This window comes from Hyla sarda, chromosome 1 (assembly GCF_029499605.1).
Source record: "Hyla sarda isolate aHylSar1 chromosome 1, aHylSar1.hap1, whole genome shotgun sequence".
NCBI lineage: Eukaryota > Metazoa > Chordata > Amphibia > Anura > Hylidae > Hyla > Hyla sarda.
In genome coordinates, this window is record NC_079189.1 from 56,451,420 (window position 1) to 56,478,304 (window position 26,885).

General features: G+C 43.9%; 1 protein-coding gene across 8 annotated transcripts in view; it reads right to left on the reverse strand.

The window, feature by feature from the left end:
- LOC130353761 (uncharacterized) overlaps positions 1 to 26,885 on the reverse strand; it is a 110,288-nt gene that overhangs the window by 25,161 nt on the left and 58,242 nt on the right. Inside the window, exons 2-3 of one of the 8 annotated variants that reach the window (XM_056555087.1) lie at positions 11,874 to 11,929; positions 3,123 to 3,280 (exon numbers count right to left, since the gene is read on the reverse strand). The exons of 2 other annotated variants lie outside the window; for them this stretch is intronic. Coding sequence is in view for 2 of the 6 variants with exons in the window: in XM_056555085.1 (XP_056411060.1) it covers positions 8,901 to 8,967 (67 nt within the window). In the remaining 4 variants the exon portion in view is untranslated. Of the gene's footprint in view, positions 1 to 1,660; positions 1,728 to 3,122; positions 3,281 to 8,900; positions 9,035 to 10,146; positions 10,228 to 11,873; positions 11,930 to 14,212; positions 14,321 to 24,042; positions 24,097 to 26,885 lie in introns of those variants that run through there. 5 more of the 8 variants (XM_056555088.1, XM_056555090.1, XM_056555091.1 and 2 more) reach the window with 5 other exon arrangements.

Sequence of the window (26,885 nt, forward strand, 5' to 3'; positions counted from 1 at the left end):
TACTAATACAATATAAGTTCTACGTTTAAGGATTCCAGTGACAGAGGACTTATTATTTTAGTCCCATGTTACAGTAGAGAATTGGGCTTCCACAAACAGGAGCAATCTTTGAGGGAATCTTTCAGCTGCAATTCACATTCCAAATTGCAGACACTGTTAGATAGCTGTTACATAATATAATATAGAAAATAGTTTTTATTCTCTGGTACCAATTGTCTGGAACGCTCACAACTTTGGGACTTATTGACAGCTGGAAGCCGATCCCAGTTTCCGAATCTCACACCTGTGTACAATTTGTATGCACAGAGTAGAATGAGATTTGGAAACGGGGCTCGGCTCACAGTTAAGTGTCAATGACATAGGGATGGAAAGGTGTGTGAGGAGGCATTCCAGCCCTTAGCACTTCAGAGCTTGGGAACACCGCAGATCTGTGGGTCACCTTAAGTAGGAGCAACAATAATAATCCAGCCACAATATACCAGCATGAGATGTTGATGACTATTATCTTTCATTCTTATAAATCCAATAAATGCATCTAATAGTCATAATCATTAGCTCTACTTCTTGGTTTAAAGGCCAATTTCTAGACAAATAGTAAACCAGTAATCCTCTACAGACCCATGTACCCAGGCGTGTGCAGCAAGTGCATTACACCATATTGACCTGTAAAGCAGATTTCCTGCCACAGCTTCACACTCTACTGTTGAGGGCCTCTGGCATCAGTTTCTGCATTTTGAATATTTTAATAATTCTTGTTTGAAAACTGAAGTCATCTGCAGGTGTTGACTTTGGACCATCTGCCGAGAATCTCATATGTAAGGGGAGCCTTCTAACTGTGCCCGGAAATTGTAGGTTGTATTTTAACATGTTTGGTCCTTTGCTCCTGTATGGTATATGATTATTTTGCATTGTGGTCAATGGCCAATGTAAGCAACTTTGTGCCTATCAAATGAGAGGAGAGGATATAGTTTTACATTAAAAGTGTATCAGGAAGTATTATTTTACTGAGAGAGTAGTGAATACATAGAATAGCCTTCCAGCAGAAGTGGTTTCTGGAAGGAGTTTAAGCATGTATGGGATAGACATAAGGCTATCCTTCATATAAGATAGGACCAGGAACTGTTGATAATATTCAGAATATTGGGAAGACTAGGGCCAAATGTTTTTTTTTATCTGCTGACACAGTCTACGTTTCAATGGCACATCTGGTGTGTACATTGGAGGTGTAAAGAGAAATCCATTCATATTGGTCAAATATCTATGACATACAGTATAGTATTAAGACAGTATGGATACCAGCATCAATGGCATCAAATGTATAGGAGTATTTGTTAAGCTCTTCATCACTGAGACTCTTTAAGGAGTTTTGCAGAAGAATTTGATTCAACATAATTCTTGAAAAAAAATGTAATTCGACCATTTCTAGGAATCATCACATATAATATTACAACACTGATCTTAAATTCTTCTGTCAAAGTGTCCAATGCATTACAGTAAAATGTATTAAATATATATGTATATATATATATATATATATATTTATATATATATATATATATGTATATATATATATATATATATATATATATATATATATATGCATGTACAGTATGTATTTGTCTATTTCCATGTTGTAGAAGAAATAAAGTAAAAAACTTACCAAACACTTGCAGAAATGCAAGAAAAATCAGTTGCATTCGTGACATTCTAATGAGATGATCATATTCGGAGCTGCATGCTGTGAATGCAGGAAACACTCACATAGGAAAATACACCTTACATATGTCTCAGCACTAGGACTTCCTCTTCTTGTTCGTCATCTTATCACTGTCATTATTCGTAACTTCCTTACTCTAATACTGAATCATCTCATGTATAATAATTGTATTTTTCTATTGGATATGGGAATACATCTAAATATAGATCACTAGAACTTTAGATTTTTTTAATTTATTTTGAGGTAAGGCTGGGTTCACACCACGATTTTGCTATACGGTTCCTGTATCAGGTTTTTGATAAAAAGCCGGATTCCTCAAAACCTGACTGAACTGTATCAAAATGTGTGTACAAATTTTTATCTGTATACGGTTGAAAACCGTATACGGTTTAAAAATGATGTCCGGTTGCATCCGTTTTTTAAGAAAAAAAATGTATACGTTTTCAACTTTTCACTCCTGTCAGGTTCTGGACTGGTATGCGGGGAGAACACGGGAGTGGATCCTCTTTGTCAGTGAGGCGATGGCGTGGGCCGTACCAGGGGAACGGAATCTAAGAGGTTACTGGTTTTCACCAGAGCCCGCCGCAAACCGGGATGGACTTGCTGCGGCAGGTAACCCCCAGGTCGTTCCACCAGATAGCGACTCAACCTCACTGACAGCTGAGACAGGCGCGTTACACAAGGCAAGGCGAGGTCAGACGTAGCAGAAGGTCAAGGCAGGCGGCAAGGTTCGTAGTCAGGGGCAACAGCAAGGGTCTGGATACACAGGCTAGGGATACAAACAAAACGCGGAAAGTCAAAAAACGTATGGTGAAAACTGGATGGAACCGTACGCACATACGGTTCTGTACGGTTCCCATTGACTCCCATGTAAAAAAAAAATAAAATACATATACGGTTTAATAAAGTTTTTCACCCGGACCAAAAACCGCTGTAGGCCATGGTTTTCTGTCCAGAAAAAAAAAAGTAAAAAACCGTGTTGTTTGAAAAACGGAGACAACTGTATACAATATGGTGCATACGGTTTTGAATGGGAAGTCTATGGGCACGGTTTTCTGTGCGGTTGCATACGTTTTTTTTTTATGAAACCGTCTGCCGAAACCATATAGCAAAATCGTGGTGTGAACCCACCCTAAGATTTGTTATAACCATATTTTAACTGTAAGATTTTGGTTGCTGACTCTAGCAAAACATCTCCAAAGGTATATGTAAAGGTATAAACCATGCTACCCCTAATAATTGTGACAGCAGACAGTGGTAGACTGTTGGGATTTGTAGTACTCAGCGGACAGCAGGCAGTAGTGGACTGGTGGAAGTTGTACTAGCTAGCGGCTACTATGTTACTATGTAACGCTATGTATTAGAGTTAAAGGGATACTCCAATAAATCAACATTTATCACCTACCCACAGGATAGCTGATTAATCCCTGATCGCTCAATTTCTGCTGTCACTTCTTAAGTGGGGTCCTGGTTGGTTAGTGGATGGTCCAGCAGACCAGGTGGCATGGGCCGGTGAACCCAGGGGTCAGGCATAGTCAGCAGTCCAAGTCAAGAACTGGAGAGCTGGGGTAGAACACAAACATCAGGCAGAGGCAAAGTCAAGAACCGGCATATGGGCATTAAGGCAGGTGGCACAAGTTCTGGGTCAACAGTCTGGGTCTGTTATATGAAAATCGGTAAAGTACAGGTGGGATCAAGTAGAGAAGGAATCCAGAAATCTGGCATGGAATAAAACCCTCAATAAAATATTATTGTCTCACATTTCTTATGATCTTCCCCCAGTAACCTCATATTTAGTCCCCTTGTTCTTGTGTTTAGTTTTCTATTAAAAACCCCTTCCCTCCTGAACCTAATTAAACATTTTCAAATATTTAGATATGTATTTTATTTTACAATTCCAGCAAAAATGCCCGCCACATGTTTACAGATTAAGGTAAAATAAAATATGTGCTTAATTTTACACATCAGTTACATGCCGGGACCGACCCAATGTGACACACGGTCACCGCGTGACCCCACGTTATATCGCGGGAGCCAGCCAAGGACGTAAATATACGTCCGTGGTCGTTAAGGGGTTAAGGACCAGGTGCTTCGTTTGGGGACTGACTGCAGAGGAATAAAACACTGGATACGGGGTTCTCAAAGAGATGACATCAAATTATGAGGAATTTCCAAAGTATGTTAACACTGCTTTCAGGTTCCCTTCAAAGAGGTTATCCATGGATAGATACACAGAGCTAATTTATTAAAAAAAGGAAATATTGCAGCTCTACTCCATTGAGGTGAATGGATCCAAGTTGTAATACCACACACAACCTGAGGACATGGGTGGTGCTGTTATTGAGAGAAAATAGCTCTGTGTTTTTATCCCTGGATACCCCCTTTAAGCTTTCTAGTCTAGGTTTAATAGCCCTTTAATTAAAGGCACATAAAGTGTCATTGGTTGCTGGCGGATGCCTGTCAGTGTGAAAATGCACAGGGAGGTATCAGAAGACGCAATTACTTTTTTTAAGCATTCCAAAAATTTGCCCTTTTTGGGAAATGCAACAGGATTGGTTTGTCAAAGAAAAAAAAGAAGAATTGGTGGTAGGTGTAGTATCCAGCATACACCAGGAAGTGGTTGACTGGTGGTTGTAGTATCCAGCAGACAGCAGGCAGTGGTGGACTGGTAGTAGTTATAGTAGCCAGTGGAGAGAAGGCAAGGGTGGCTTGGTGGTTGTATTAGTAGCCAGTGGAAAGCAGGCAGTGGTGGACTGGTGGGAGTTGTAGTATCCAACACATAACAGGCAGTGGTGGGCTGGTGGGAGTTGTAGTAGCCAGCGGATAGCAGGCAGTGGTAGACTGGTAGGAGTTAAAGTAGCAAACGTGCTGCAGGAGTGGTAGATTGGTGGTACCGGTAGTATCCAGCATACAGCAGGCAGGGGTGGACTGGTGGGAGTTATAGTAGCCAGCGGACAACAGGCAGTGGTGGACTGGTGGGACTTATAGTAGCCAGTGAACAGCAGGCAGTGGTAGACTGGTTGGAGTTAAAGTAGCTAACGTACTGCAGGAGTGGCAGACTGTTAGGACTTGTAGTAGCCAACAGACAGGACCGCAGGCAGTGGTGGACTGGTGAGAGTTGTAATAGCCGGCGGACAGCAGGCAGTGGTGGAATGGTGTGGGTTGTAGTAGCCAGCAGCCAGAAGGCAATTGTGGACTGGTGGGAATTGTAGTAGCCAGCCGACAGGACAGCAGGCAGTGTGGAACTGATGGAAGTTGTAATAGCCAGCAGACAGGACAGCAGGTAGTTGTGGACTGGTGAAAGTTGTAACAGCCAGCGTACGGCAGTCGGTGGTGGACTGGTGGAATTTGTAGTAGCTAGCAGACAGCATGTAGTGGAAGACTGCTGGAAATTGTTGTATCCAGCAAACAGCAGGCAGTGGTTGACTGGTGGGAGCTGTAGAATCCAGCAGACATGACAGCAGACAGTGTTCGACTGTTTTAGTGTTATTGTGTACTTGAAAGTGAAGATGCTGCTGCTTCTGCCTCTTGCAAGCGTACTGCTGGTAGAGAGAGTGGAGCATTGAAGCGGAGAGTGGATCCCTGTTTGGCTCTGGAAAGCAGTTGCAAATTGGCAGCTTAGCTTCTCCCTTTAAAAATTTAATTTACCTTCCTTCTCGGAAGTTGAAAAAAAATCCTCAATTCTGGCTTTATACCAAGGGTCTAAGACTGTGGCTATCCAGTACTCATCTCATCATATTTAGCACGTGTGCCATACAGGGAGAGTGTGTCATGCCACCTAGATGCAGCACCTTTACTATGTTTGTGCAACCACGTTTCCCAATGTCACATTAGGAATAGAGAGCCAGTGTAAATCTTCCTGTGGCAGACAAGGCAGCAACTCCTCCGCTGAGTGGCTTTTCTCGCCCAGGCTTAGTATATGTAATACAGCATTGCAGTGCTTAACTTGAAACCAGAAAATACACGTAACTTAGCCTCAGATGGCTATTCCATATTCACTCTCACTGCTTTTAAATGTGTAGTTATATGAAACCCAGGTAGAAATACCATATGGTCAATTCAAATCCAAAAATACATTAACCTTGACCTAAAATGCGTATTCCAAGTTCACAATGCTTTTTGCGTATTTATCTTAAAATACAGGTCAGCCCAATGCTTTGCTCAGCTTTCTAGGTACTGAAATGTGATAGCTTTTATGGGCTTGTTCACTCTCTGAGATTAATGCTTTGCTCTGCTTGCTTTGAAATTCTATTGGATTTGTGAAGGCTTTCTAGGCTCAGTAGTTCTTGCTCTCTCTTCCAGCTTTATCTCTCAAAAATGCCAGCCGCAATGCAGTGCATAGGGCTTTATCGGCCTCTTTAACCCACCCTATGCTGTGTCCTTATTGGCCAGGGAGCTGTATGGCACATAATGAAAAGCTATGATTGGATAACTTGGAGTCATTTGATCTTGCTGATAGCTAAAAGGTATGCTGGGCTACCCTGAATGCAGGATACAGCAGGAGGTGAGGCCTGTTCCCCTCCTACTGTTGCTTAGCAACAACTCGCAGCATGCAAAGCCAAAGGGCATGCTGGGAGTTGTAGTTTTGCAACAGCTGGCGTTCCAACTACAACTCCCAGCATGCCCTTTGGTAGTCTGTGCATGCTGGGGGTTGTAGTTATGCCACAGCTGGAGGCACATTTTTTCTATGAAAAAGTGTGCATTCAGCTCTTGCATAACTACAACTCCCAGCATGCACAGACTACTAAAGGGCATGCTGGGAGTTGTAGCAGTGTGCCTCCAGCTGTTGCAAAACTACAACTCTCAGCATGTCCTTCGACTGTCAATGCACGCTGATTGTTGCAGTTTTGCAACAGCTGGAGAAACATTGGTTGTGAAACCGAGTTTGTTACCTAACTCTGTGTTTCACAACCAGTGTGCCTCCAGCTGTTGCAAAAATACAACTCCCAGCATGCACTGAGAGACTGTACATGCTGGGAGTTGTAGTTTTGCAACAGCTGGAAGCACACTGGTTGCAAAACACTGAGTTAATTAACAAACGCTCAGTGTTTCGCAACCAATGTGCCTCCAGCTGTTGCATAACTATAACTCCCAGCATGTATGGTCTGTCAGTGCATGCTGGGAGTTGCAGTTTTGCAACAGCTGGAGGCTTGCCCCCCCCCCCCACCATGTGAATGTACAGGGTACATTCACACGGGTGGGTTTACAGCAAGTTTTCTGCTGCAAGTTTGAGATGCAAATTTTCAGCCGCAGCGCAAACTCCCAGCTCAAACTCACTGTAAACCCAACCGTGTGAATGTACCCTAAAAACACCACACTGCACCTACACAAAATAAAAAGAAAAACATTACATATACACATACCCCTACACAGTCCCCCCCCCCACCAATAAAAAAATAAACGTCTTGTACGGCACTGTTTCCAAAACAGAACCTCCAGCTGCGGAAAAACAACAACTTCCAGTATTGCCGGACAGCCACTGACTGCCATGGCATGCTGGGAGTTTTGCAACAGCTGGAGACACCCTGTTTGGGAAACACTGCCGTGGGGTATTTTTGTGGCGGATTCAAATCCCCAATTTAGGCCTCAAATGCACATGGCTCAGGAGTGAGAGTGCACTATGTACATTTAAGGTCAATATTGGTGATTTGCACAGGGGTGGCTGATTTTACAGCAGTTCTGACATAAACGCAAAACAATAAATACCCAGATGTGACAAAATTTTGGAAACTACACCCCTCACGGAATGTAACAAGGGGTATAGTGAGCCTTAACACCCCTCAGGTGTTTGACAAATTTTTGTTAAAGTTGGATGTGAAAATGAAAAAAAAAAAATTTTCACTAAAATGCTGGTGTTACCCTACATTTTTCATTTTCACAAGGGAGAATAGGAGAAAAAAAAATAATTTTAGCCCCATTTCTTCTGAGTAAGAACATACCCCATATGTGGATGTAAATTGCTCTGCTGGCGCACTACAATGCTCAGAAGAGAGGGAGCGCCATTGGGATTTTGGAGAGAGAATGTGTCCGAAATTGAAGGCCATGTGTGTTTACAAAGCCCCCATAGTGCCAGAACAGTGGACCCCCCCCCCACAATTGACACCATTTTGGAAACTACACCCCTCACGTAATGTAATAAGGGGTATAGTGAGCATTTACACCCCACAGGTGTCTGACAGATTTTTGGAACAGTGGTCCGTGAAAATGAAAAATTTAATTTTTCATTTGTACAGCCCACTGTTCCAAAGATCTGTCAAACGCCAGTGGGATGTAAATGTTCACTGCACCCCTTATTGAATTCTGTGAGGGGTGTAGTTTCCAAAATGGGGTCACATGTCCACTGTTCTGGCACCACGGGGGCTTTGTAAACGCACATGGCCCCCGACTTCTATTCCAACCAAATTCTCTCACCAAACGCTCAATGGCGCTCCTTCTCTTCTGAGCATTGTAGTTCGCCCGCAGAGTACTTTACATCCACATATGGGGTATTTCCATAATCAGAAGAAATGGGGTTACACTTTTTGGGAGGCTTTTTCTCCAATTACCCCTTGTGAAAATGAAAAATTTGGGGTAACCAGCTTTTTAGTGAACAAAATATAATTTTTCTTTTTCCTGTCCAACTTTAGCGGAAATTTGTAAAAAATCTGTTGGTTGTTAAAGCTCATTGTACCCCTTGTTAAATTCCTTGAGGGGTGCAGTTTTCAAAATAATATGCCATTTGGTTTTCATTTTGCTGTTCTGGCACCATAGGGGCTTCCTAAATGCGACATATGCCCCCCAAAAACCATTTCAGCAAAATTTGCTTTCCAAAAGCCAAGTGTGACTTCTCTTCTGAGCGTTGTAGTGCAACAGCAATGTACTTGACATCCACACATGGAGTATTTCCATACTCTGAAGAGATGGGGTTACAAATTTTGGGTGGCATTTTCTCATAGAACCCCTTGCAAAAATTTAAAATTTGGGGGAAAACAGCATTTTAGTGAAAAAAAATAATAATTTACACATCCAACTTTAACGAAAAGTCGTCAAACACCTGTGGGGTGTTAAGGCTCACTGGACCCCTTGTTATGTTCCCTGAGGGGTGGAGTTTCCAAAATAGTATGCCATGTTTTTTGCTGTTCTGGCACCATAGGGGCTTCCTAAATGTGGCATGCCCCCCAAAAACCATTTCAGAAAAACTTACTCTCCAAAATCCCATTGTCGCTCCTTCCCTTCTGAGTCTTGTAGTGCACCCACAGAGCACTTGACATCCACCTAAGAGGTATTTCCTTACTCGAGATAAATTGGGTTAATAATTTTGTGGGGCTTTTTCTTCTTTTACCCCTTGTAAATGTTCAAAAACTGGGTCTACAAGAACATGAGAGTGTAAAAAATGAAGATTTTGAATTTACTCCTTCATTTTGCTGCTATTCCTGTGAAACACCTAAAGGGTTAACACACTTTCTGAATGTCATTTTGAATACTTTGGGGGGGGGGGGTGCAGTTTTTATAATGGGGTCCATTATGGGGAATTTCTAATATGAAGACCCCTCAAATCCACTTCAAAACTGAACGGGTCTCTGAAATATTTAGATTTGGAAACATTTTTGAAGAATTGGAAAATTGCTGCTGAACTTTGAAGCCCTCTGATGTCTTCCAAAAGTAAAAACATGTCAACGTTATGATGCAAATATAAAGTAGACATATTGTATATTTGAATCAATATATAATTTATTTGGAATATCCATTTTCCTTACAAGCAGAGAGTTTCAAAGTTAGAAAAATTGAAAAATGTTCAGAATTTTCATGAAATTTTGGGATTTTTCACCAAGAAAGGATGCAAGTAACGACAAAAATTTACCACTGTGTTAAAGTAGAATATGTCACGAAAAAAATCAGAATAATTGGTAAAAGCATTCCAGAGTTATTAATGCTTAAAGTGACAGTGGTCGGAATTGCAAAAAAGGTCTGCGTCCTTAAATGGGCACTGTCATGAAAAATAATTTTTTATATGTTGTAGTACTTAAGTACTACAACATATCTTTAATATACTTTTATTTAAAAAAATGCTTTTAAAACATTTTAAAAGCAATTTGAAATTCGGCCACTAGGGGGCGCCCTCCTAGTGGCCGAATGCAGTGCGGAGTGACGTCACTGCAAAATTTTGCGCACAGACAATAGATGTCAGGGCATGCTGGGAGTTGTAGTGGTGAAACAGCTGGAGGCACCCTGTTAGGAGAACTAAGGGCGGAAGTTGGCCCCCCCAGCAGGCACACTACCAGGCAGACTAAATGCCATTTTTAAAATAGTTTAAAAAAAAAATAAAGGCAGGGAGGGTGTTAGGGATAGAAGGGCAATAGGCAGGGACAGGAAAAAAAAACATGATGGTGGGAGCTACCCTTTAAAGGGATACTCTGGTGGTCAACGTCTTTTTCCCTTTTTTGACTTACCCTATTTGTTTTGTTTCATGTCTATTCTTGTTGTTTAGGCGACTCTATTTCCGTTCTTTGTTGTCTTTTTATCCCCCACTTTGTTTTCCTATCTTTGCTTCCATTTCCTGTTTCTTGCTGTGCTGAAAACTACAAATCCCAGCATGCCACATGCCTTGCTGGTTTGGGGCGGTTCCTGTTTTTGTTTTTGTTTGTTTGTTCCGCCCTTTACCCTCCCTACTATTTTTCTGGGTTGGCCCCTTATACACAGCACACTAATATAATCAGCCTTGGTTGGGATACACTGGCAAACACACACAAAAGGGACAACAACTCCCAGCATGTGTCATTAAGGAGTCTTCAGTCTGCTATGGTATAACACCAGCATGCTGCCTCTGTAGTCTCCTGGGGGTTGTAGTTCACCACACCTCTATAGTGCTTACACCAGTGTTTCCCAACCAGGGTGCCTCCAGGTTTTGCAAAACTACTACTACCAGCATGCCTGGACAGCCAAAAGCTGTCCGGGCATGCTGGGAGTTGTAGTTTTGATACAGCTGGTTGGGAAACAATGCACTTTGTTTGTAATATACTGAATAAGCTAGGCCAGTGTTTCCCAATCAGTGTGCCTCCAGCTGTTGCAAGACTACAACTCCCAGCATGCCCAAAGACTGTCAGGGAATGCTGGGAGTTGTAGTTTTATAAACAGCTGGAGGCACACTGGTTTGGAAGCACTGGTGTAACATGATGTGTATGCTGAATAGGCTAGGACAGTGTTTCCCAACCAGTGTGCCTCCAGCTGTGCAAAACTTCAACTCCCAGCATGCCCAAAGTCTGTCCAGGCATGCTGGGAGTTGTAGTTTTGCAACAGCTGGAGGCACACTGGTTTGTAAACACTAGCATACACACACATAACAGGGACTACAACTCCCAGCATGTGTCATTCAGGAGTCCCCCCCCCTTAACACATAGAAATCATCCCCAGTCCGAGATTTATTCCCCTGCAGTCTATACATCCCCAGCCTGTGCACTTTGTTATCCTCCTCTTCAGATAACACTCTTATCTTCTCTGTCTTCTTTCAGTGCAGACCTGCATCCTCAGAAGACAGAGCAGGGGGAGGGGAGATGAGGAGCTGTGTAGGAGCTGGAGGGGCAAGCTGTGCATAACTAGCTTGCCCCCTGACTGGTGAGCAGTTAAGGGGTTAAGAAATATACAGGCAAGGTTTTTAGCCCCCTCCCCCGTCTGTAAAAACTTGTTGGTAACTATAGTGGTATGTCCCATGGGTGGGGGGGAAGGAGTGCACCAATCAGTGGTGTAATAGTTTCCCGGGCTTTCAGGGGCCCTCCCCTGGGTTTTTATAGCTGTGGTGCCTCCCTTCCCCCCTCAATCTGCCCAGGACCCGGAGTTTTGCCCTCCCTCCCTCCCTTTTTGTATCTCTGTTTATTGTAAGTCACAGCTTGGCGGTAAGAAGACGGTGAAAGCGGGGTCAACCCGGGGTAGACCTCCACACAGGACAGTGTGGCAGCACCTCTCGGGTTGGCAAGAAGCCAATCGGTATCTTTGTTACAGTTAAATTGTTATTTATATAAGTAATTTTATAAATAAAGCTGTGGCCGATCCCCACCCATAAAAAGTTGAATTGTTGTTGTGTCAGTTATTATTTAATTAATTATTGTAATAAGGGGGAGGGGTAGTTATAGCCTGCTAGGAGCTAATTGGGTCTCAACAGTCTTCTTGCTCTCATGCACACCTGCGTCCTCCAGGAGGGGGAGATGAGGGGGCGTGGCTTATCTCTCTCCTGCAGTTCTGAAAGAACAGAGAAAAAAAAAGCTATGACATCTTGTCCACAGCCTAATCCTAACCTGTGGACAACAGTAAGAGATCCAACACAGAACTACAGAACTTCCTGCCCCACAAACAGGTAAGAAAAAAAGCTACACAAACATATCATACATGTCAATTGCAAAAAACATTAAAAGATGATGCAATATAGCCAAAAATCTTAACCACCGGAGTACCCCTTTAACCCCTTAACCCCTTAAGGACTCAGCCCATTTTGGCCTTAAGGACTCAGACAATTTAATTTTTACGTTTTCATTTTTTCCTCCTCGCCTTCTAAAAATCATAACTCTATTATATTTTCATCCACAGTCTAGTATGAGGGCTTGTTTTTGCGCGACCAGTTGTCCTTTGTAATGACATCACTCATTATATCATAAAATGTATGGCGCAACCAAAAAACACTATTTTTGTGGGGAAATTAAAACGAAAAACGCAATTTTGCTAATTTTGGAAGGTTTTGTTTTCACGCCGTACAATTTATGGTAAAAGTGACGTGTGTTCTTTATTCTGAGGGTCAATACGATTAAAATGATAACCATTATTATATACTTTTATATTATTGTTGCGCTTAAAAAAAATCACAAACTTTTTAACCAAATTAGTACGTTTATAATCCCTTTATTTTGATGACCTCTAACTTTTTTATTTTTCCGTATAAATGGCGGTATGGGGGCTCATTTTTTGCGCCATGATCTGTACTTTTTTTTGATACCACATTTGCATATAAAAAACTTTTAATACATTTTTTATAATTTTTTTTTTAATAAAATGTATTAAAAAAGTAGGAATTTTAGACTTTTTAAATTTTTTTTCGTTCACGCCGTTCACCGTACGGGATCATTAACATTTTATTTTAATAGTTCGGACATTTATGCACGCGGCGATACCAAATATGTCTATAAAAAATGTTTTTTACGCTTTTTGGGGGTAAAATAGGAAAAAACGGACGTTTTACTTTTTTATTGGGGGAGGGGATTTTTCACTTTTTTTTTTACTTTTACTTTTACATTTTTTACATTTTTTTTACACTTGAATAGTCCCCATAGGGGACTATTCATAGCAATACCATGATTGCTAATACTGATCTGTTCTATGTATAGGACATAGAACAGATCAGTGTTTTCGGTCATCTTCTGCTCTGGTCTGCTTGATCACAGACCAGAGCAGGAGACGCCGGGAGCCGCACGGAGGAAGGAGAGGGGACCTCCGTGCGGCGTTATGAATGATCGGATCCCCGCAGCAGTGCTGCGGGCGATCCGATCGTTCATTTAAATCGCGAACCGCCGCAGATGCCGGGATCTGTATTGATCCCGGCACCTGAGGGGTTAATGGCGGACGCCCGCGAGATCGCGGGCGTCGGCCATTGCCGGCGGGTCCCTGGCTGCGATTAGCAGCCGGGATCAGCCGCGCATGACACGGGCATCGCTCCGATGCCCGCGGTTATGCTTAGGACGTAAATGTACGTCCTGGTGCGTTAAGTACCACCTCACCAGGACGTACATTTACGTCCTGCGTCCTTAAGGGGTTAAGGACGCAGCCCTTTTTCACCTTAAGGACTGAGCCCTTTTTCGCAATTATGACCACCGTTACTTTACAAATTAATAACGCGAAAACGCTTTTACCGAATATTCTGATTCTGAGATTGTTTTTTCGTGACATATTCTACTTTATTTTGGTGGTAAATTTTCAGCGTTAATTGCATCCTTTTTTGGTGAAAAATCCCAAAATTTCATGAAAATTTTGAAATTTAGCATTTTTCTAACTTTGAAGCTCTCTAATTGTAAGGAAATGGATATTCCAAATAAATTTTATTTTTCTTCACAAACACAATATGTCCACTTTATGTTGGCATCATAAAATGGACATATTTTTGCTTTTTGAAAAAATTAGAGGGCTTCAAAGTAGAGCAGCAATTTTCAAAAATGTCATGAAAATTGCTAAATCTGAAGGGACAGATGTTACAGAACTACAACTCCCAGCATGCCTGGGCAGTCGAGGCATGCTGAGAGTTGTAGTTTGGCAACATCTGGAGGGCTACTGTTTGGGCACCACTGTAACAGTGGTCTCCAAACTGTGACCCTCCAGATGTTGCAAAACTACAACTCCCAGCATGCCCAGACAGCCTTTGGCTGTCTGGGCATGCTGGGAGTTGCAGTTTGGCCCCCCTAGTGGTTGCCACAGTAAATATCGATTTACTTTCACTTTCAATTCCCCCCCCCCCCCCCCCCCCCACTGTCGATTCCCTACCTGATCAGGATCCAGTAGGCTCCAGCAAAGATCCCAGGTCCCCAGGCATCTTCTCCTGCAGGTACGGCCTCCATCTTCTTCCCAGAGCCCCTCGACATCCAGGGGTGGGCAGAACGGGGGGTTGCCCCCTGTCCTGCGCTGCCATTGGTCCGAACTCCGTTCTGACTAATGCCAGGGGATAGGAGTAGTTTGCAGCTTTGTGACCTCACTTCTATCCTTTAGGCTGATCGGGGCTGTTGCTGACAACTCCGATCAGCCCTATTTTCCGGGTGATCGGGTCACCAGAGACCCGATCAGCCCGGAATTGGAGAAAATCGCATGTCTGAATTGACATGCGATTTTCTCCGATCGCCGACATCGTCTCAGGACCCCCCTGGGCGATGTGCCAGGGTGCCTGCTGAATGATTTCAGCAGGCATCCGGCTCCGGTCCCCAACCGGCTAGCGGTGGGGACCGGATTTCCCACGGGCGTATGGATACGCCCTCGGTCCTTAAGGACTCGGAATGCAGGGCGTATCCATACGCCCTGTGTCCTGAAGAGGTTAAGGTGAAAAAGGGCTCAGTCCTTAAGGGGTTAAGCAATAGTATCTGTCAGCCCATGTCTGCAGCTCATAGCATGCAGATGGGCTGACAGATTTCCTTTAAGGTAACCACTGTGAAGTGAGCCCTGTATGTCAATCATGGGAGAGCAGGGAGATGAGGGTAAAATCAGCATTAAAAACTGCCTCTTTTTAAAGGGGTACTCCGGTAGAAAACTTTTTTTTATTTTATCAACTAGTGCCAGAAAGTTAAACAGATTTGTAAATTACTTCTATTAAATAATCTTAATCCTTTCAGTACTTATTAGCTGCTGAATACTACATTGGAAATGCTTTTATTTGTGAAACACAGAGCTCTCTGCTGACATCACGAGCACAGTGCTCTCTGCTGACATATCTGTCCATTTTAGGAACTGTCCAGAGTAGGAGAAAATCCCCATAGAAAACATATGCTGCTCTGGACTGTTCCTAAAATGGACAGAGATGTCAGCAAAGAGCACTGTGGTCATGATGTCAGCAGTGAGCACTGTGTTCCAAAAAGAAAATAATTTCCTGGAAGTACTGGAAGGATTAAAGGGGCATTCCAGGCCAAAACTTTTTTTTATATATCAACTGGCTCTGGAAAGTTAAACAGATTTGTAAATTACTTCTATTAAAAAATCTTAATCCTTCCAATAGTTATTAGCTTCTGAAGTTGAGTTGTTGTTTTCTGTCTAACTGCTCTCTGATGACTCACGTCCCGGGAGCTGTGCAGTTCCTATGGGGATATTCTCCCATCATGCACAGCTCCCAGGAAGTGACATCATCATTGAGCAGTTACACAGAAAACTTCAGAAGCTAATAACTATTGGAAGAATTAAGATTTTTTAATAGAAGTAATTTACAAATCTGTTTAACTTTCCGGAGCCAGTTGATATATATATATATATATATATATATATATATATATATATATATATAAAAAGGTTTTACCTGGAATATCCCTTTAAGATTTTTTAATAGAAGTAATTTACAAATCTGTTTAACTTTCTGGCACCAGTTGATTTAAAATAAATAAATAAATAATAATTTCCACCGTAGTACCCCTTTAAGGCTGAAAATATAGCAAAAGCAGCAATAGTGTGTAAACATATCCATACAGATCACAAGGACAAACTACTACTGTAATATACAATAAACAGGGCTGCTGTTAGGGGGGTACAGACAGTACCCCAGTAAGGTGCCCAGGCTCTCAGGGAGGCTAGGGACCCCGTTGCACACCCCATGCAGTAGCTGTCTCCTGATTCTGAATATACAGTACAGGGAGCCCAGCCTCAGTGCAGGATCGACCGAAAGGTGAGTGGGATTTAAAAAAAATATTTTACAGAACATATCTGGGGGCACTACCTACCGGGGAGCACTATCTTCCTGGGGGCAATATCTACATTGAGGCACTATCTACTGGGGGCATGACCTACCTGGGGGCACTACCTGCTGGGGGCATGACCTACCTAGGGGTACTAACTGCTGGTACATGACCTAACTGGGGCCACTATCTATTTGGGGCATTACCTACCGGGGGGGCACTACCTAATGAGGCATTATCTACTACCTACCTACTGGGGCCACCAACTACCTACTGGGGGATTAACCTACAACCTAACTACCAAGGCCATTACCTATATCCTACCTGGGGGCATTAGCTACAACCTACCTACTGTGGGAATTACATAATAGGGGAGGGGAATTTACCTACCCACCAACCAATCCCCCTACCTTTTCCCCCTTTGCCCCAACACGCTTACCTGCTCTCTCATACAATGCAGGGCACCAAGGGGGGCATTATATGGGGCACTGAGGGTAAGGAACAGGTGGGGAATATGCTGAAAAGTGTGGAGCCTAATATGTTCGTGGTCTGGCAAATTCTGTGGTGACAAGTCATAGTTGGAACGCGTCTGAGCAAGACAGAGAAGAAAAGGAAAGTGAATAACTCCAAGAAGACGCCCCCTGTGAGTCAGTAGATGTCACTGCATTGTAATCACTTATACGGTTTGCAGCACCTGTGTAGAGCTGGGGTCAACACTATATGGGCTTTGCATTGGGAAATATTGATCTATGTTCAGTGTTTTTTGTACAGTACCTATGTGACCATGTATACTGGAATTATTATTGGATAATATTCGTCTCAGTATACAGCATTTGGTTTGTAACAGTATGATAGTGATATGTATGATAATAATATTTCTCCTTTCTTCCTCATTTTACTAAAAGGCTCTTGTTTTCTTGTCCTGTGTCTTAAATCTTTTTCATAGACAATAGGGAAGATGGCGGAGTGTCTTGGGGTGGAGTTGGGGGTCAGGGCTTCAGCTGTGTAAGGGGCCCCAAAATAAATGATGGCAGCCCTGACAATAAGTATATTGTTTACAATAAATAGCAGAAAAAAGGAGAAAATAAAATGAAACAAAATTACATAGAAGGAATAAATTATTAGGCTATGCTCATATCATCACGATTGTGCCTCTGTTGCACAGATACATCAGGAAAATGTCAAAATGACAAGTCGGTGGCCATAACGTAGTCAGCTAGTGACTTATTAGAAAAATTACCCAAATGTAGTCACTAGCTGCCATTGATATAAGAGGGGCCCATGCCTGTCCAAGCATGGATATGTCGGCATGTCATTTTGACATTTTCCCGGTGTATCTGTGCCTCAGAGGTGCCAATTATGATGTGAACAAGGCCTGCACCTCATTGTTATCAGCAAAGCAGTTGGAAATTAAAACGCCCATATAGTGTTCTTGTCCAGGGACCCTCTGTTGTTAGTGTCAGTCCCTACGCAGAACACTCTTAGCGGGTGAAGTTCAATGGCCACTGTAATTTGGAAAACCTGTCCTGCAATTTCTCTCAGTTCAGTTTCAAATGATCGAGACACACTCGTAATGTAAGTCTATGGAGCGTTTCATGATCATGTGACACAGAGCAGGCTTACTTTTCCAGGCTTGTTTTCCTTTTATAATGTCACTAGGATATGTCAAAACTTTTGCCAAATGACAGATACAATGGGGATCAAAAGTTTGGGCACCCCAGGTAAAAATTTGTATTAATGTGCATAAAGAAGCCAAGGAAAGATGGAAAAATCTTCAAAAGGCATCAAATTGCAGATTAGACATTCTTCTAATATGTCAACAAAAGTTAGATTTTATTTCCATCATTTACACTTTCAAAACGACAGAAAACAAAAAAATGGCGTCTGCAATAGTTTGGGCACCCTGCACTGTACTCTTTAATTGAATCATTATAATAAAATTATAGATCAAATCTCTACATTCTCGTGTAAACATTTTATATAACCCAGTTCAAAGAGTATAGGAACTCTGCTCAACCCAGGCATACCCTGAACTTTGCACTGCACTTCATTATTTCTAGCACTGGCCAAGTAAAAGGAAATTTACACTATTAGTTGATGTACTGAACAATTTATCTAGGTTAAAACAAAAATCTCATTCGCATGAAAAGTTAAAGCGGAACATTGTGGCTAGAAGTGAGACTTACGTGCAACACTTTAACCTACAAATATTAGGGTTGGCAATGGCAAAACAAAGTGCACAAAGCAGCAATAACATTAGAACTACACTCCTTTTATTATGGTAGGCCCCCACTTTACCGTGCTATGGATCGGACTAGTGTGAATATTTTTCCAGTTTCTGACCCAAAATCATGGTTGAGGCTATTTTTTACCCTAACATACATGATTTGGGTAGAACTCTAATGCTCAAACAACAACTGGCTTCTCCTCAGGTTACCCCTTTAAATACTATGGCATCAACAATGATGAGGTTGTAAGAGGATATCATTTATAATATATAAAATTAGAATTAACTTATTAGAATTATGCTAAAAGTTGTATTGCCAATTTTAGGTAACTGTAAAAAATGAAAAATTTTGGGCCGGTCTGATGTCAGCCTCACCTATATGTGGATTCTTATGGATAAAAGCAAGGTGGGTGCAAATTTGGCCTTTGCACCCACCATAGTGAGATTCTTTTGTGCAGTCGCTGATGTGACAGTTCACTGCCCTAGAGTAGTATAGCAGGGAACTGTAAAAGAAATCTAATGATTGCTTAAAACATTACTGAAAAAAGTCTGGGAGACTAAAAAAGTGTAAGCAAAAATGTTTATGAAAATCATACAGATAATACACATTCAAATCATGCCACTTTTCCATTTTTTATATAAAACAATCTAAATTGCAAAAAAAAGTTAAAATGAAAAAAATTTAATTAATAAAATGCAATCAAGAAGTCTCATTAATATAATTTTTTTTTATTTATACATTTTTTTGCAGTACATTTCATAGTAAGTGGGTGTCTCTGTATAAAAAGAATAAAAAAGTTATGGCTCTTAGAAGATGAGGAAGAGGTTAAAAATAATTAAAATATACCGTACTTATCGGCGTATAACACGCATTTTTTAGGCTAAAATTTTTAGCCTAAAGTCTATCTGCGTGTTATACGCCGATAAGCCGCTGCAGTTCAATGATTTAAAGCAGGCGCTTTAAATCAATGAACTGCAGCGGCTTTTGCCTGCCCCTTGCCTATCCTGGGGTCCAGAGACTGCCGGCGCCGCTGCCCCATTGCCTCCACCATCCCCGGTTTTATAATTACCTGATGCCGGAGTCGGGTCCGCGCTACTTCTGGCTCCGATGTGGCGTCTCCTGCGTCGTTGCTATGCGCTGCGCAATGACGAGTGACATTGTGTTGAAGACGTCACTCGTCATTGTGCCTCGTAGCACATAGCAACGACACAGGAGACGCCACATGGGAGCCAGAAGCAGCACGGACCCGACCCTGGCAACAGGTAATTATAAAACCGGGGATGGGGGAGGCAATGGGGCAGCGGTGCCGATAGCCAGGGGGAGAGAAGCGGCGGCAGCAGGGCTCTAGACCCCAGGAAAGGCAGGGGGTGAGAAGAGGGCAGCGACGGCCTCTCTCCCCCTGCCTTTCCTGGGGTCTTCTGCGGGGTCAGAAACAGTGTATCGGGGTATACACATGCGCACACACACGCACCCTCATTTTACCAAGGATATTAGGGTAAAAAACTTTGTGTTATAGGCCGGTGTGTGGTATACCCCCCAATAAATACGGTATGTGTTTTTGCCTTTATAACTATTTTGTGAGAAATCACAATCTACAATGTACCCATCATACATAGTAACAAAGTTCATAAGGTTGAAAAAAGATCAGAGTCCATCAAGTTCAACCTAATGAGTTCCTACTGAGTTGATCCAGAGGAAGGCAAAAAACCCTCATACTAGAGGTAAAAATTCCTTCCCGACTCCAAATATGGCATCAGAATAAATCCCTGGATCAACGTTCTGTCCCTAGAAATCTAGAATCCATAACCTGTAATGTTATTACTCTCCAAAAATGCATCCAGACCCCATTTGAACTCTTTTACAGAGTTCACCATGACCACCTCATCAGGCAGAGAATTCCACAGTCTCACTGCTCTTACAGTAAAGGACCCCCGTCTGTGCTGGTGTAGGAACCTTCTTTCCTCTAGACGTAGAGGATGTCCCCTTGTTATAGATACAGTCTTGGGTATAAATAGATCATGGGAGAGATCTCTGTACGGTCCCCTGATATATTTATACATAGTTATTAAGTCGCCCCCTAAGCCTTCTTTTTTCTAAACTAAATAACCCCAATTCTGATAATCTTTCTGGGTACTGTAGTCCTCCCATTTCCCGTATTACCCTGGTTGCCCGTCTTTGAACCCTCTCCAGCTCCTATATACCTTTCTTGTACACTGGTGCCCAGTACTGTTCACAGTATTCAATGTGTGGTCTGACTAGTGATTTGTACAGCGGTAGAATTATTACCTTGTCGTGGGCATCTATGCCCCTATTGATGCACCTCATGAGTTTGTTCGCCTTGGTAGCACCTGCCCGACAATGGTCACTACAGCTAAATTTACTGTTAACTAAGACTCCTAAATCCTTTTCCATGTCAGTCGTGCCAAGTATTCTCCCATTTAATACATAATCCCAGCGCGGATTTTTCTTCCCCATGTGCATTACCTTACATTTATCAGTGTTGAACCTCATCTGCCACTTCCCAGCCCAAACCTCCAACCTATCCAGATCCATTTATAACAGTGCACTGTCCTCTATAGTGTTTACCACTTTACAGAGGAAAAGATTGCTACCTCACTATTCAACCCCTCTACAAGGTCATTAATAAATATATTAAATAGAACAGGACCAAGGACTGACCCCTGTGGTACCCCACTAGTAACAGTCACCCAATCAGAATAAGTACCATTAATAACCACCCTCTGTTTCCTATCACTGAGCCAGTTACTTACCCACTTGCACACATTCTCCCCCAGCCCCATTCTTCTCATTTTATGCACCAACCTCTTATGTGGCACCGTATCAAATGCTTCGGAAAAATACAGATATACAAGATCCAGCGATTCCCTCTGGTCCAGTCTGGAGCTCACCTCCTCATAAAAGCTGATCAGGTTAGTTTGACAGGACCAATCCCTCATAAAGCCATGCTGATATGGGGTCATACATTTATTTTTATTAAGATACTCCAGAATTGCATCCCTTAGAAAACCCTCAAAAAATTTACATACAACGGAGGTTAAACTAACAGGTCTATAATTCCCAGGGTCACCTTTTGATCCCTTTTTAAATATTGGTACCACATTTGCTATGCGCCAGTCCTGGGGAACCGTCCCTGTTACTTTAGAGTCCCTGAATATTAAAAAAAATAGGGGTCTGTCTATCACATTACTTAATTCCTTTAGAACACGGGGGTGAATGCCATCTGGCATTCACCCCCGTGTTGTAAAGGAATTAAGTAATGTCTCAGCCATAACTAAAATAAGGTGATGGAATTGGAATAAAAATAAAACACTTTGTGCATATCTCCGCTTTCTCTGTGTGAAGCATCACACCCACAGTCACTATATCTGTATTCCGTAGGAACTTGTGGAAGTTTTCTAGTTTCATCTTATCCACAAGAATATTGTTAGTGTTACGCCTAGCGCTCCGGGTCCCCGCTCCTCCCCGGAGCGCTCACGGCGTCTCTTTCCCTGCAGCTCCCCGGTCAGTCCCGCTGACCGGGAGCGCTGCTCTCTCATGGCCGTTGGGGATGCGATTCGCACAGCGGGACGCGCCCGCTCGCGAATCGCATCCCAGGTCACTTACCCGTTCCCGTCTCCTGCGGTCATGTGCTGGCGCGCGCGGCTCCGCTCTCTAGGGCGCGCGCGCGCCAGCTCCCTGAGACTTAAAGGGCCAGTGCACCAATGATTGGTGCCTGGCCCAATTAGCTTAATTGGTTCCCACCTGTTCCCTGGCTATATCTAGTCTCCTCCCTTGCACTCCCTTGCCGGATCTTGTTGCCTTAGTGCCAGTGAAAGCGTTCTTTGTGTGTTTATACCCTGTGTACCAGAACTACTGCTATCTCCCCTGACTACGAACCTTGCCGCCTGCCCCCGACCTTCTGCTACGTCCGACTTTGCTTCTGCCTACTCCCTTGTACCTCGCCCATCTTCAGCAGCCAGAGAGGTGCCGTTGCTAGTGGATACGACCTGGTCACTACCGCCGCAGCAAGACCATCCCGCTTTGCGGCGGGCTCTGGTGAAAACCAGTAGTGTCTTAGAACCGGTCCACTAGCACGGTCCTCGCCATCCCTCTCTGGCACAGAGGATCCACCTCCTGCCAGCCGGCATCGTGACAGTTAGATACGGTAGTTTCCCTTGTCACTTCTCATGGCAAACCAGCAACAATTAAAACAAATATATTAAAAAGTTATGTAACCTTTCATTATACAGTGAATAAACTTTATTTACAAAAACTGAGCAAAGCCTCTTGCATTTGGAGCCCACTTAGACTTAATGGTAGTTATTTTTCTCTTTTAAAATAGATAACACCATGGATGGGCCAGGTCCGCCAATTTTTGACACCATTTTTAGTAGACAGACTACATTATGGGGGAGATTTATAAAAACTAGTGTGAAGGAAAAGTTTGCCCAGTTGCCCATAGCAACCAATCAGATTGCTTCTTTCATTTTGCAGAGGCCTTGTTAAAAATGAAAGAAGCGATCTGATTGGTTGCTATGGGCAACTGGGCAACTTTTCCTCTGCACAGGCTTTGATGAATCTTCCCATGTGTGCTCTGTATGGTTCTACATATAAGCATAGAATATTCTGGTTATTGGCTGCAAAATGTGTGCACAGGGAAATTTACACTGTTGCCCATAGCAACCAATCAGATTTCTTCTTTCATTTTTAAAAAGACCTCAGTAACTTTTCCTCCCCATCTCAATGGCTTTATTTGGACACAGTGTGGTGGCATTCTTTGGTGTGCAGTAGACAATATTTGGCACTATTGGGGCACTTTTTGACACTGTGTGTATAGAATATGGCAAAATGTGTTCACAGCATGGCATAGTGTTGACACAATATGATACTATGTGGGTACTGTTTGTCACTAATAGTTGGTAATGTGTAGGTCTTGACACATGGTGGACACAACTTTTAAACTTCAAGTAATATATTAGAACAGTAAGCTTGAGAAATGGTTGATTAACCCTTATAGAGCAAACAGAAATGTGCAATGTTATACAATAGATGGCAATGCATTTCCTGCACAGGGCAGCAGAATCCTATTGAAATCAATGGAACTCTGCTGCTGCGGAATCTCTGTGCAGAATTCCAATGCAGAATTCCCCATGGAAATTCTGGCGTGTGAACATAGCTTTAGTGTTTAGGCTGTAGAACTACAAATCCCAGTATACAGATCATGCACTAGTCTTTGTTCTGGGTGACAGGAATCTTATCTTCTTGCGGGTTGAAAGGTTTTTTCCATCTGAACCAATACTGTGCTGTCCTATAACATGTAGCAAAATAATATTTCTTTATAAAGATCTGCAGCGTACTCTAGTGGAGTCTTTAAAAACTGTTTTTTTTTTGGGATGGGGAGTAACCAAAATCATCTGCACAGAGATCATAGCTACTTTCCTGACTAAAACTATTGTGATCCTACAGCAAGGTCACCACTCTCCATTAAATCTGAAGGAATTACTACACAACACAAAATCCACTGCCTCCCAGGGGCGGACATATCACTTGTTCAGCCGGTTCGGCTGCACAGCGGCCCAGCGTGTTAGAGGGCCCACCTAGTAGCCCAGGTCACAGCCTGGGCCTCACAGTTTGGGCCCCTGCAGGGCCCCCTGCCAGTACTTCATACTAAATGCTGCAGCAACAGGTCCCGGACCTGCCGCTGACAGCAGTTATTTACCTTTAAACCGGCCGGGCGAGACGGACAGGCCAGGGGCTGATGGGAACAGACGTGCCCCGAGCAGGTACGGACGTCTGTTCCAAGCCCCTGACGTCACGTGTCATGGCCTCCTACCCCGGCAGAAGCGACAGGAGCAGCAAACCCTCCCGCCTCACACGGCCGCATCCCTGAGCAGTTAAGGTGAGGAGAGTGACGGTCGGGTGCAGGGCGGTGGGGGGTTGGGGGGTTTGGGGAGGGGATTGTAATGATGATGAAGAGGACAGGAGGGGTGTTGAAGATGTTGGTGGTGTAATGATAAGAAGGATTGGGGGTCTGGGAGAGCGTAGTGTTGATAAGGAGGACCAGAAGGGGGGTCAGGGGTGTAGTGATTAGGGGGTTTAATGTTGATGAGAAGGACTGGGGGGGGGGGTCAGCTGTGTAATACTGATGAGGTGCTTAAGGTATATGAGGTGATGAGAAGACTGAGGATGGAGTGTGTGGGGTGTATGGGGGTGATGAGGAGACTGAGGATGGAGTGCATGGGTTGTATGGGGTGATGAGGATGGAGTGCATGGGGTGATGAGGAGACTGAAGATGGAGTGCATGGGGTGATGAGGAGACTGAGGATGGAGTGCATTGGGTGTATGAGGTGATGAGGAGACTGAGGATGGAGTGCATGGGGTGTATGGGTTGATGAGGAGACTGAGGATGGAGTGCATGGGGTGTATGGGGTGATGAGGAGACTGAGGATGGAGTGCATGGGGTGTATGGGGGTGATGATGAGACTGAGGATGGAGTGCATGGGGTGATGAGGAGACTGAGGATGGAGTGCGTGGGGTGTATGGGGTGATGAGGAGACTGAGGATGGGGTGTGTGGGGTGTATGGTGTGATGAGGAGACTGAGGATGGAGTGCATGGGGTGATGAGGAGACCGAGGATGGAGTGCATGGGGTGATGAGGAGACTGAGGATGGAGAGCATGGGGTGATGAGGAGACTGAGGATGGAGTGCATGGGGTGAGGAGGAGACTGAGGATGGAGTGCATGGGGTGATGAGGAGACTGAGGATGGAGTGCATGGGGTGATGAGGAGACTGAGGATGGAGTGCATGGGGTGATGAGGAGACTGAGGATGGAGTGCATGGGGTGTATGGGGTGATGAGGAGACTGAGCATGGAGTGCATTGGGTGATGAGGAGACTGAGGATGGAGTGCATTGGGTGTATGGGGTGATGAGGAGACTGAGGATGGGGTGTGTGGGGTGTATGGGGTGATGAGGAGACTGAAAATGGGGTGTGTGGGGTGTATGGGGTGATGAGGAGACTGAGGATGGGGTGTATGGGGTGATGAGGAGACCGAGGATGGGTTGTATGGGGTGTATGGGGTGATGAGACTGAAGATGGGGTGCGTGGCGTGTATGGGGGTGATGAGACTGAGGATGGGGTGCGTGGGGTGTATGGGGTGATGAGGAGACTGAGGATGGGGTATATGGGGGTGATGAGGAGACCGAGGATGGAGTGTGCGGGGTGTATGGGGTGATGAGAAGACCGAGGATGGGTTGTGTGGGGTGTATGGGGTGATGAGACTGAGGATTGGGTGCATGGGGTGTATGGGGGTGATGATTAGACTGAGGATGGGTTGTGTGGGGTGTATGGGGGGATGAGACTGAGGATGGGGTGCGTGGGGTGTATGGGGGAGATAAGGAGACTGAGGATGGGTTGTGTGGGGTGTATGGGGTGATGAGGAGACTGAGGATGGAGTGCGTGGGGTGTATGGGGTGATTCAGTGGTGTATAGTGGTTGGCAGTATTATATTAATAGAGTACAGTGGTTGGCAGTATTATATTCAAGGGTACAGTATTTGGCAGTATTATATTCGGGGGTACAGTGGTTGGCAGTATTATATTCAGGGGGTACAGTATTTGGCAAGGTTATAATGATTATTGTCATCATACAGAGGATGAGGATCTACTGACAAATTAAGGAACCAATGATGAAAAGTAAAGACAACAGATAAGACTTCACACAGGTCAGTGATATCATTGTGTATTTTCCTAACTGTCCCATCAGAGCTGTAGTCACTGATATCATTGTGTAGTCTCCTGACTGTCCCATCAGCTGTAGTCACTTCAGACATGATGGGAGTTGCAGCTTTCCAACATCTGGGGAGCCACTTGAACCAAGGTGATTGGTGGGGGTCCCATGAGTCAGACCCCCACCATAAAAATGGGCTGTTTATTTTAAAATGCCTGGGCCTATTTTTGGTCCCAGTCTGGCCCTGCCTGTAAGTCACTTCTATCACTAAGGATAAGAAGCCAAGGAACCAGGGGGTGCCAAGGGGTGTCGTGCTAAGTCCAGGGGTGCGAATGTAAAGGGGAGCACTGCCCTCTGCCTCCCAGCTAGATACAGGTCCGGCTGACCCGGGGGAGTACTCACTGGGCGGCACACTGAGAGGGACAGGGGCCACCCGGAGCCCACCTTAGGAGCCGTTCCATCCACCTGTGGTGGACAAGGCAAGTGGCGACACTACACGCGCGGGGTAAGTGGAGGCCCTCCGGTGGGGTCTAGGTACATGAGGGGGCACAGTGCTGGGGGAGGGGGCACAGGGGCCCTCTGCTGTCTGTGTCCGCCCCTGCTGCCTCCAATATAAATTGTTGTAAGTATATATAAACTGCTAAAATGGGATCAGTAATGGAGCCCACCCTTGACACTACAGGACCTCCTAGGGGTCTGTTTAACCCCTTAAGGACGCAGCCCATTTGGGCCTTAAGGACGCAGACAATTTTATTTTTATGTTTTCGATTTTTCCTCCTCGCCTTCAAAAAATCCTAACTCTTTTATATTTTCATACACAGACTAGTATGAGGGC